The following is a 13,104-nucleotide window of genomic DNA, read 5'->3' as shown; positions in this document are numbered from 1 at the left end:
AAATTAGCTTCGTACGAAATGTGTTTTGTTGTGAAAATAAAATCAATACAGGTACCATGAAAAAAGAATTGAATTAAGAATTTGGTAAATATCTTAAAAATATTCCAGACAATTTCAATAGATTCTATAGTAGTGGCGATGCTCGGTCTAACAAGGACTTTTTGGCGGGAACGCGAAGTTGTGTGATTTGTTTTATTTTGTCTATTTCGTGTTTCTTCAGGCTTAAATGTGTAATAACGGTGATTTATTAACTGTTTAATATCTGTGAAAGTGCATAAATGTGGGAACATGAAACAAAGCTGCTGGACGTAACTTCTCGGGTTTCTCCAAAAAGTCCACTGAAAAAATCTCAGTAAATGACCACCATTCTACTGCGATTATATTTCATCTCATTTCATTTAATTTCATCCCAGTTGATCAATGTCTCAAATTAATCATCTTCATTTCATTTCATTTCACTCCATTTTATAATTTTTCATAAAAATAAGAATATAAATTAAAATAAGACATGACTTAAAGGTCTTAGTTACCAGGTCATAAAATCCATTAAAAAAATCGGTCTAACAATACATTTACATGGAATTTACTACTAAACATAGTACCTACCTTAACAACCATACATAAAACATAAATAGCTTTGTTAAGTCACGGCAACCGATAAGGCGAGCAGGGGCCCCGAGGATTTGGTCCGAGAGTTATTGTTGGATAATTGAGGTCAATCAATGAATTGGCACGTAATTCGTGAGCATTTAGCAATTACTTCGTACTGTAGAAAATTGGCCTTTCAGTTCCTAAATAATGTAAACGATTCTTTTACGATAATATCACTTACGTAAGCGTTTACTTAGATATTTCTTCATAACTAAGTAAAACTCAGATATTTTTCCATATCTAAGTAAACGCTTAGTTTAGCACTATTTTCTCTTTTGCCAGTAAGCTAATGCTCTTTTTTTTAAATTAAGTAGCTTATCCTTACTGTTACGAGTATATGGTTTTATTTTCGAAGCAGTAAGTTTTTTAGCATATTAGTTAAATATGTATCTATGAATATGTTTGTAGTATGGTGAAGAGATAAATATTATTATGGCACGAATGACTATAGTAATAATAATAATCATAAAGTATTAGATTTTAAAGAAACACTTTATGTTTATAGTTAATTATAATTTGTTGTTGTTGTTGTTGTTGTAGTCCTAGGATACCCCGCTGATACATAGAACCTTCACAAGTTGTCTCCGCTTGACCCTGTCTTGCGCTTGACATAATTATAATTGGAGATCGTTTATCTCACTTCGTTATGAGCCTTATTATAAGATAACAAACAGCCTATTTAATTACAGAAATTATTTAATAATATTTTTTTTCCTGCTTTAAATACGACTAGCGTGACGTTAGTTTGAGCGTTACGTTCTAAAGTCGATAGAATACAAAATGTGAAACGCATTTCGCACCTTAAGCTATTCACTGAGATCAAAGTCACAATGTTAACGTAACGCTGGCTTAGTAAATAATCCCAGTCAGGTTTGCTATTATAGATATTAATAGAGGAGATTATCATGTTCGAATAAATCCATTCGTACGTATAATACTTTCATATAACTCACATACTTACGTAAGAACGTTTGTTATAGTTCGCAAACATACTGCATACCTACACTAATATCACGTCCGTGAACAAAAGACCGGTATCCGGTAAGCCGGTAAGGAGTCGGTTAACATTCCAGGCACGTTTGTCGCGACTCGCGAGTCAAACCCATTCATGCAACAGGTATAGAGCCGCTCAACTACTACAATTTGACAACTGCTGTGCAGACGCGACGGCGTCTTTGTCGCCTTGTCTCCCAAATGGCGCCACGGATGCCTGTGCGAAAATCCCCTACGATCATAAAATATTTTCAAGAACTATTAATATTTTAGTGTTTAAGAATTTTCTTGGTTTAATGCAAACTATGTTCAGTTAGACTACATACTTAAGTACATCCCTAAACTTTTATATTCTGCCTAAGCCCTCAAACTTTTATGATTTATAACCCTTTCACTTAATATCGTTTCCTTTTTGGATATATTCATAGGTTCTTAGAATAATCTTGAAAGCTTATATATGTATTTTACAATGATGCGACTATGGATTTTCTTTAAGTAAATATAATAATCTAACACGTAAAGGAATCAAGTTACTGGCTTCAAGCCTATCCATCGTCCAATACAGGCACGTTGTTGGACAACAACGCTCTCTCGCTAGCTATTGGCTTACGGTTGGGGGCCCATATTAACGTACCACATTTCTATGTCTGTGGCGAGTACGTCAATGAGCTTGGACATCACGGACTCTCGTGCCAGAAAAGCGCTGGGCGCATTCCAAGACACGCGTCTTTAAATGATATGGTAAGAAGGGCGCTCACTACAGTCAATGTCCCGGCTGTCTTGGAACCCATCGGAATTTTGAGGTCAGATGGGAAAAGGCCCGATGGAGTCACGCTGATTCCATGGTCAGTTGGTAGGTGCCTGGTATGGGATGCTACTTGTGTGGATACTATGGCTCCCTGTCATTTAGATGGTACTTCGTCCCGCCCCGGTTCAGCTGCAGCTTCAGCAGAAATTACAAAAAAGCGGAAGTATTCGGGTTTGGGGTCTTGTTATTCTTTTTTGCCTTTCGCGGTTGAGACGATGGGCCCTTGGGCTGAAGCAAAGAAATTTTTAACAGAAATCTCCAAACGCTTGAAGGAGGTTATACATGATGCTAAGGCTGGCTGGTACTTTGCACAGAGAGTGAGTCTGGCTGTCCAACGAGGCAACGTAGCCAGTATCATGGGGACTGTGCCTCCTTCAAGCGCGTTGGAAGATCTGTTCTACTGTGTGGGTTGATTCGCCATGAAGGAGTGATATTATGTCAGTAGCTTAGATCTCGTCTTCTTGAGTGTCCTCCGTCTGTCGCGAAACTGGCAAACGAGAGGTTCTAAAACATTTAGGGGGCTATGATTTGGACGTGATTCTTATCCCAGCCATTATTCCTATCTCGATTGTTGAGATTCTATGGAATGCAAGGGAATAACACTTGGAAGAGTGCGATTGTGAGAGACCGATTACTTCTGCACTTGCAGAAGTGGAGCTTCTCTGGCCGCGACGCTCGGTTCCTAATCGTGCGACGACGACACAGTACCACCCGTCTTGAGGATCATCTAGTGTAGATACTCCCCGAAGTGACCGTGCTCGATCAGCCCCTGCACCAAGGAAACGAGGTGGCGGTAGCGATTAAAGCCAGCCCCTGAAAACCAAGCAAGTCCGGAGGCCGGTTGATAAATCAGGCATCTGGGCCATGCTTCTAGTAGGGACCCCTAAGGTTTTGCCTTTCGGGCTCATATGATACTATGAAGGGGACGAACTACGCCCCGGTCACTCATCACTCGAAGGAAAGTGTGCAATAATCTCGAATCAGTTATGATGGTCTGATGCAGCCGTTGCAGCAGCTTCACCACTCTCTCCATAAGGGTCTAGCCCCACACGGGAGCTTCGTTCAGGGCTATCGCAACCAGGGGTACGCCGAAACTCTTAAATATCACAACGTGAATGCTGTCCGTATTTAATGAATGTTTAAATCTCCATCACGAAACTAAGTCATTAAAACTTTCGAGTACATTACCAAATTATTCAGTAACTTACGAAGACACCCTTACCTAGTACTTATCTATCTACCTACTACTAATACAGAGTAGACATCTTGGGTGGTTTGAGTTATTTATTATCACGGCTTGTTATTAGGAATGGAAAATCTTTTTGGGATTCGGTTACAGTAGTACGTGCTACAAGACAATTTATTATAAGGTCGTTAATAAATTAAATATATTCAATTTTGACTATTTAAAATTGAAAGACATTCTTTATTCGTCCCATAAAATCCAACTGTAACAAGTTGTGTGAATTGTCGTAACAAAATGTAATATTAAAATACTACTATTTTTTATCAGTTTTATCAAATATAAATTTGTACAGAGATTCATTTTGATAGTAGCCGCCGGCATAAGTTGGTTATGGAGCTGATAAAAGCATTAAATATTTCATTACAGAAGTGGTACCAAAGTAAGCTTCAATCAAAGCTATCCGCTCCGATAGGTCCTCTAGAACGTCCCCTATCGAGATTGAAAATTTAATTGTAGCGCCCAATCAAGTGAGCTCGTTGTACGATATGAAATTGTTGGGCCCACTCGAAAATCGATTGACTCACAACGATGTCCTCCAGCCATAAAAGTATGACATATTAATATTGCATCATATGTGCTCGGGCCAGATTATGTTATCATATTACGGACATGATAGTGCCCTTAGCATTAGTCGCAATAAATGTGTTTAAAGGAGAAAAGCCGTTTTATAGGTTGTAATCTCGGCACCACTTGAACTAGCTTATGTAGTCGTTTAGTCTGATTTGACGGTGTGTGACAGTTTTATGATCTATAACTTTTTATTAACTTAATAGCCAGGGAAGGAAACGCATTGGTTTACGTGAGGTAGCTTAGGCTATTGGATTGTCTTGAACGTAAAATATTTATTTTTATGAAGCCTTATGCTAACAGATATTAAAGAGTTTATATGGGTAGCGCGTGGCAAATGTATAATATATTTTATTCTAAATTAAATACGGAAGGTAATATTTCACGTAAAATATATTAATCCGGTAATATTATCTTAGTTTTAAAAGTATGAACTAATCACGTCGTTTAGTTTTCTAATACAATTCTTTACGTAATAACGTATAAGAACGTGAACTGCGGATATACTTCCTTGGTTCTTTTGAAGACTTTAATTTTTCTTGTAGTGAAAGACACAAGCGGGTGTTAAAGTTTTAAAATGTTTTTTCGTTTTCTGGAAAAGTTTTCTTTTGTTCGTGTCAATGCCTTTGGAGCAAAAATAGGATTTGATAGCGGCTTACGGATGCATTTATACTATATATTTGTAAATTCGTTTGGTTTATTCTCTTCGTTCTAAATTAAAAAAGTATGCTTCTATTAAGCTGTATTATATGCACAAATACATAATACTACTACATGGCCTTTCACACAGATGGTAAGGCCTTTTGTGAGTCCGCCCGGGTAGGTACCACCACCCTGCCTGTTTCTGCCGCGAAGCAGTAATGCGTTTCGGTTTGAAGGGCGGGACAGCCGTTGTAACTATACTGAGACCTTAGAACTGATATCTCAAGGTGGGTGGCGCATTTACGTTATAGATGTCTATGGGCTCCAGTAACCACTTAACACCAGGTGGGTTGTGAGTTCGTCCACCCATCTAAGCAATAAATAAAAATGGCGTACTTTACCCACAAAATAGGTATTTGTCAATTGCCATACGAATCTGAATGTTTATTAACTGTGTGCGTTCTGTTTTTTTATTGCCAATTAGCGAAGCCCGGCTACGATCCACTGTGACTGTCGCTGAATGTATAAAACACACTGACAAGTGTGTACTTGTCGAAACTATTCGCTCCAGTAAGTTGTCGGTACTAGGAAAAAAGTATTTGCTGGAATAGCAGCAACCACTATAGTTTTCAGTTAACAAGGTAAGCTAGTGTCTCGAAAATATATTCAACATAATTAAAATATTATTATTCAACATAATCAAGGGATGGCGAGCCGTAATCCCAATTTTTTCAATATCGTTATTCTTACACTCAATTATTTTGATGACTCTATTTAGATTTCATAGTACGAGTATTACATCATAATATTCAATATGCACTGGAAAACGTGTCGGCACGAAAATTAGTTTCAGGGAAATCAATCGAAATATAACATTAATTCACATTGTAATGTAACACATAGGTTCTACTTTACAAAATGCGGCTATTCAGCTTTATTTATAAGAATGTAATACATATATAGATAAAACTATTCTAAAACGGCAGGGCAGTGGGGTCATTTCTTAGCCATTGTTTCTGTATTCCTATTCACCAAACTGATCCATGTTTGACATCGCAAGAAGACAACTTTTTACACCATTTACCGAACTTTTGGTGCACTGATGAATTTTGTGGAACTTCAAACTCAAAAAACCGAATATTTTCGGAAGCTCGCAAGTTGCTAGTATGTCTTTTGGATTGCAGTGCTATGACAAATCGTTCACAGTAAAGGCGCAACGGATTGCGCGTTTAATATTATAGAAAAAAATAATTACCCTGAAATCCAATAAAACCGATACGGAATGGTTTAATATCTCTGAAAGCTACACATTAAATTGAGCACGTTCGTTTTATAGTCGTATTAGTGAGAGACCATCTGAGTTCCTCAGTAATAAAACCAGCCACCCCATCTCATAAAATACACTTAAAGAATCTAATTAATCCTAAGCAATTAATTGCGACAAAGCCACACTGACCTCTTTTAATTTTTGTTAAGGAAAGAAATATTTCCTGTGTCAGTTTAAATGAAATTAAGGATATACTTCCAGCGCTGAACCCCTAGAGTTTTATTCACTTTTCGAAACAATTTTCTTCATTATGGTTCGTTACCAAATTTAAAATTTATGAGTTTAATAATATTTTTTGCTAACTTTCGCTTTCGAGTTTCAATTGAAATACAAGAATGAAAAGAATTCATTGATTACCTGAGATGAGAAAATAGCTAGGTATAAAAATTGAGATTCGTTTTTTTTTCTTCATTAGTCTATCTTGTGCAGGGAAGAACAAAAGACAAAAAGGATATTTCGATGAGTTTGCTGTCCTAGTGATGGCAAAGAGTTTCTTGGATTACGCAAAATGACTTGGGTGAAGTTAACTTTGATTCCGAAAATGGAGCAGATATTATTACATTAAAATATAATAGTTTCTTATATGATTAAATTATATTCATTTAATTATTCTTAAAATTATATTGTGTTCACAAATTGCCATGGGATGTCAGAAAAATTTACAGTAAAAACGGTTATTATTCCTATATAAATCAGAAGCGATAGGTATCTGACAAATTAATTTAAATCGGTTTTACATAGCTGCACAGTAGGTATAATACGACCAAATAAAATCTAAGCAATGCTATGAAGCAAATTATAGATATTTAAAAAAAAAAACATCTGCAAAAGTTCTCTGAGCTCGTTTCAAAACGTGTATTTTCATTTCTCAGCAATGTAGTGTTACTGTGAAATGACTTCGAGGGGTTACCGGTGTGTTCACATCGAGGGGTCTGTTACCCTTAGCATACTCGCTCTAGGCGAGTGACGACGGCGGGGGGTGGGGGAAGTGGAAACAATGCGCTTGCTCATGGCGAGAACTCCAACAAGGAATCGTTTAACTTTAAAAATAGAAATGCTTTAAAGCAATTTAAGTTGAGTTACTTTTATTAAATAACATTCCTTGACAACGTAATATAACATACGCCAATCAAATTAAAAAAAAAAAAAACTTCGAATCATAACTTTATACTGACAGCACGTTGGGCAAATAAAACGCCAACCTATTTAAGTAGTTTATTAACAAGTATTTGTACAGTTGTGAGTGTGGGCGCATTGAGCACATCCACAGTAGGAGTAGTCTTGTACCTGAGCTACGTTTAAATGAACGTCGCGCGTCGCGTTGATTGAAGAAATCTGGTGTCGCGTAAATATGTGACGTCGTGATTGTTTGTAAGTTGAAGTACTAATAATGCAGGCGTACAATGCATGTTTTACGCATTGAGCTCCATTCGTGCTGAGCACGGGACCCCTGCCGGGCCTACAGTATCCGTGGACGCGCTAATCGCTTAGTCACGGCGCACGTTGCCGCCGACTCGCACCACGCCATCTGTGATAAAACTTACTTATTCTTATTTGTTCTGATAAGTGATGTGATATATTATCTGTGATCATGGGTTTTTTAGACGGTATATCTTTTTCTGTGTTCAAAAAGTGTCCCAATCTCAAACTTAAAAGGAGCAACAGAACACGCAAAAGGTATGGATCTGAGACGTGTAAATTTTCATTTTTGTAATTAGTAATGTTAGTTATAAAATAATGCAATAATATAAGCCTGAATAATACTTCTATATAGTAATAATATAAACATTATTTACCGTTAACATTTAAGTGTGTTAAAGATAGATTAAATAAAGACATTAAAATCTTTAAAAAAACACACATTCTATTCAACTTTAATTCATGCAAAATGCTGAGTCGAACGTAATCGCTAATAAGCCATCTGGTCTTGATAACGCCGATAACATGATATTTATAATGAGATAAGAAAAAAGAAATGAGACAAATCCTTCAAATGCGGGTATCGATATCAAAGATCCCTTGGCGAAGGAATTAAGTCACCGTATCATCATAACAATAAATTTATATTTAGAAATATACTATTTATTGATGTTGGTATAAGTCGTCACTATGTTCTATTTCGTTATGTATTTTTTTATATTATAAATATTGTATTTTTATTATCCGGAATGAGGCGTTCAGTAAACACCGAAGTTTACTGTTTTATGTTGAATTCGTTTTTAATATAGTTTTAATGACATAATGGTCCGGGCACTCAGAAATTCAGAAATAAACGTTGAATTTTTTAATTTATTTATTTAGTGCCTGCCTAATGATAGTAACCTTGAGGGCTAGTTTTCCGAAAAGGTAGGCGAACTCACGGGGCTCAGCCTGGAAAACTTTGCTAATATCTGTCCTAGCAAGAGCAGCGCTTCGCTGATTCTACCATCTGATCGGAATCACGACCCACTGAGAAGATCTGGCGAGTAACCCGTTGGGCTGTGTCGGTGGGTTAAGTTCATGATGAACGGTTATCGTTGCTTAAAACGCCTAAAAACACCGATAGTAGATCGGGAGGTTCCGAAATGACATGTGTCGTTAATGATATTATCGTCTTATTGCATAAAACAAATTTAAAAAAAGTAAGGTATTTAAAAAAAAGAGTGAAATGCAAATGACATTCGCTATTTGTATTATTTGTTTATCATTTTTGCATAAAACATACTATGGAATGGTTTTCCGATTATTAAAAAAATAATTAATATTTATATAATTACATTCCAATGAACATTTTAAAAATAAAGTAATCCAGCCATGTCATGATTATTAGTTTATAGAAGATTTCTGCTGGCTCTGCAATAATCCAAATAAATATCAGCTTGAAATAATGTAGTTTTGCTGTTATACTGATTATTTATTAAGACATTAATAAAAAAGTACTCAAATAAGTTGCGATATTATGTCCAGTAAAGGACATCTTCCTTTTTGACAATCATTTAGAAGGTTGCGGTCAGAACTCTCAGATGCTGCTTTATATTTTTATAAAATAGTAAATTTTCAAACTGCTCGTTATTTTTACACGACAATGATGATACATTTACGAAATAACGAAGTATTAAATAAATCATGTTCTATCACAAACAAATCTCGCTCGAGGAGAAATGTTGTTAAAATAAATGTCACGTATTTTATCTGCCATCGTAAAACATCAGCTATTTGTCCGTTTGTAATATTTGAAATGTATTGGGATTTTAAATATTTTCATCGCCATCATCCTACTTTATAATAAATTGACGTAAACAACAACTAAAATATCGAACGAAATTATTAATCATTAATTTTCAATATGTTCAATAATCGATTTTTTAGAACAAAAACTAATCTTAGTAATATCAGTGTGTAGATAGATGGTCACGCATATAATGATCTCTTTAACAAACAATTTATCTAGGAAGGAATACAGCACTGATACATTGCACGTGTTAATTATCAATCTTCTATTTTGTACATTTAGTAATATGGTACAATATTACAATGTGCATTGTACAGTACATGAACAAATGTATATAAATGTATAAAGTACTCTGGTAATTTCATTTATACTCCCACGAAGCTGCCACGGTACGGAGCGGCGGTATTGTTCCATGACGGCAGTGAAACGGTTCGATGATTTTACTCGGTAAATGTCAACTTTAACTGCAACACGAATTCTCGACTGGCACAAGGTCGGATCTGCTTTTTATTTAAATATTCAATTTGATGAGTTACAATAATGAATAATCATCTTTATGTCTCCAATGTTAAGAATAGTTTTTATAAAAACAAAGTCAGAAATAGAAAAGTGTCTTCTTTGTTTTATCTTAGCGTTGTCATTGCCTGTAACTCGCCCTTTCAAGCCATAATGAGATTTACTGGGAATCAAGAGCTGCGAACAATTTGATTTGCGTTGAGCAAGATATGATTCCAAACAACTTTTACCAGAATACGTGGATTCAATTTCCAATACCCTTTGGGTGTACTTTTGTAGGTATAGTAAGGTCAGGTCAGGTGGTCAGCCGCTCACCTTGACACATGAGGCTGAAGTCTCAATTAAATTGGCACTGCTAGTACTACAGGTTGTGATTATTTTATATTATTTTTAAATATTATATTATTTATTATAATATTACCAGACTTTAATGTAGCTGTCGATCGTTTTTAGAAATTATATATTTTATAATATTATTATCTACCAAAGACAAAACATCGGCTTTGAAAAAGGCAAAACTGTAAATTTATTATCGAAAACAAAAAAAATCGAATATGAAATAGAAGAAAATAAATAAATATAGCTAACACTTGAATAATCAAAGCGAATAACAATAGAACTCTGAACAAAACTGAAAATAACTTATGTTTTTCATATTACATACTCATTTGAATTTTCTGATCCATGAACGAAAACAATTACGAAATTAACGAAATTAATATTATGTTATTTTTCCAAAACCTGAACTTTATAAACAGTTTACAAATACATATTACTACAAAAATATTTGGATATTGTTACTTAATTTTAAAATATACATTATACCTGTTTTTGTTTTGTTGGGTTAGTTGAGTCGTCTATTATCAAAGGTGGCAATCTGTGCATTTGGACAAAAAAAATTTATTGATATGTCAATACAGATTGATTTGAATATAATCGTCTCCTTCAAAGAATACGGTTCAAAACCTGCATTAAATAAAGGTTAATAGTTAACCTGTTATTTATCTAAGATGTCGTTCCGAAGAGTTTTGTGACTGCCAATGGAATACAAAGTCAATAATTCGTTTTTCTGATTTACCAATCATTGTCCAAAAGTCAGATTGCCGGCTTTGATAATAGTCGACTCAGTTATCCAACGTCTGCATTTTAAGAAATAACATGAATCACAATATATTCGTTCGTGATTTAACACATTAGGAATGTCAAACTAGCTAATGTTTTATTTAAATTTTATTTCGTAAATGTGCAAACTAACTTATGACCCATCTGGTGTTAGGTAATAACCAGTCCCTGTAGGAACAAAACATGAATCCCTAACTTGATACATGATACAAGGTCAAAGCTTCAATTTTATTATGAGATAATTTATTCATTACACAACAGATAAGAAAGCATGAATGTATACAGTATAAATAGACATACTTGTGGTTATTTTGAGTCAGGAACGCCTAAGCGTTGGGCACAGTAGGCGCGGCATGTTGAAATTGAACCGAAACCGCGTGTTGCTCAACAACCTGCATACGAGCCATGGATAAGATAGAATACAACTGAAGCAATCGAGACGCTAAAGTGACGTGTTTCGCGCAGGGAACACCCCCATCTGCCATTAACCCTCACGGGACACCGCGATCTTAGCGCCTTTCAACCCAAGCCCTTTTTGATACCTACCTGTCATCTTTCAGTGTCACATGCTAATAGAATTATTGTATTTTAATATTTCACAAAATACCTAACTGAGTGACGTCAATTTTCCATATTTAGGACATTTATGGCAGTGTGCAGTCGGACTTCAAAAGAATTGCTCAATAACTTTAGTGTGAAACAAGCATGAAATACATTTTCAAAAGTGAAAGGTTATTGTAGTATTTAAAACAGGTCAATGTCGAAGCAGCATGAGTCTTTTTCGTTACAGAGTGTAGGACTGAATATTCTTCAAGTTTTTTATTTTTTTTAATGCTTAGATGGGCGGGCTGTGTGAGTCTATGGGCTCCAGCCCATAGACTCTATATGGGCTCCATATAGTTACAACGGCTGCCCCACCCTTCAAACCGAAACGCATTACTGCTTCACGGCAGAAATAGGCGGAGTGGTGGTACCTTTTTTTGTTTTTTTTTTAACCCTGGGGAATCCATTTACGGATACCCGGTCCGGGGGGTAACGAACCGGGCTATGTCGGACTCCGGCGCCTCCTGAGAGGAAGAGGGGGACGAGGAGGGCCAAGGTCCTCCACCTCCCCGAATTCCTCGCAGGAGACTACGCCTTGAAAAAGGCGCGCGAAGCACTTGCCCTGCAGAACGACTACCGACTAAACCCCATCGAGCTCCACCACACCGGCTACACCAGACCTACGGCACCGCAGTGCGCGCCGAAAGTCCGCCTTCGCCGGTACCCGTCCTGATGATAAGACGGGATTTCATCTCAGGGAAAATCCCGAAGGACTTCATTTCGGGAGATACACCGTGGGCGGTGCACAGGAGCCACCTTGCACCGCCCCACCACCGGACCGACAGTCGAGTACCGGGTGCCCCCGCACCCGCCACCCGATAGTCCCTACGGGGGCTGAGCGGGAGCTTCACGCCCGCGCCGGCCATCCCGCCTTCTACGCTGAGGTGCTGAAGAGGGATCCCACTCCCTTTCACGCTCCTCAGCCTCACGGGACGCCATTACCAGGTCACAAAACCTGGCCATGGCATCCCACGAGCCCTGATCCTCTAACATGCGGGCGACGACAGCCCGCAGGGAGAGGTTTCTCCCCAACACCGCGACGAGATCTCGCCGCGAGTGCTCCCAACGCGGGCACGTTTCGAGCGCGTGCTGCGCGTCATCGTCCGGGTGCCCGCACTGGTGGCAGCCCGGATGTGGCTCTCTCCTGCAGACTTTCCACAGGTACCTCCCGAAACAGCCATGTCCCGAGAGGACCTGCGCAAGGTGAAAGGAGAGTACGCCGTGACGCCGATCCGACCATGCCTCCAGCACGGGCACCAGGGCCTCGAGGGTGCGCCGGCGGGTGGCCGAAGTTTGGCCAAGTTCCTTCAGCAATCGCTCTCTCCACTTAGCGTATGCTACATGACGCGCAGCACGCTTCCACCGACCGACAGCCGACGGGCCGGACGACCGTCCCCGACTCAAGGCCTGCGCCTTAC

The 13,104-nt window shown here is 37.7% G+C and overlaps 1 protein-coding gene and 1 long non-coding RNA gene across 8 annotated transcripts in view; one reads left to right on the top strand and one right to left on the bottom strand.

The window, feature by feature from the left end:
- LOC101745288 (eye-specific diacylglycerol kinase) overlaps positions 1 to 13,104 on the top strand; it is a 162,108-nt gene that overhangs the window by 87,371 nt on the left and 61,633 nt on the right. For 2 of the 7 annotated variants that reach the window (XM_062671851.1, XM_062671850.1), the window contains exon 1: positions 7,468 to 7,911. The exons of the other annotated variants lie outside the window; for them this stretch is intronic. In XM_062671851.1, coding sequence (XP_062527835.1) covers positions 7,826 to 7,911 — 86 coding nt within the window. In that variant the 5' untranslated portion in view covers positions 7,468 to 7,825. Of the gene's footprint in view, positions 1 to 7,467; positions 7,912 to 13,104 lie in introns of those variants that run through there. 7 annotated transcript variants of the gene reach the window in all.
- LOC134199990 (uncharacterized) lies at positions 7,304 to 8,229 on the bottom strand. The gene is made up of 2 exons (XR_009974719.1): positions 8,031 to 8,229; positions 7,304 to 7,762 (listed from the first exon to the last, which is right to left on the bottom strand). It is a non-coding gene; the product is annotated as an uncharacterized LOC134199990 (long non-coding RNA).

The sequence above is a fragment of the Bombyx mori genome, chromosome 13 (assembly GCF_030269925.1).
Source record: "Bombyx mori chromosome 13, ASM3026992v2".
NCBI lineage: Eukaryota > Metazoa > Arthropoda > Insecta > Lepidoptera > Bombycidae > Bombyx > Bombyx mori.
Note: the sequence above shows the minus strand (reverse complement) of the source record. Positions and strands in the feature narration are given on the sequence as shown.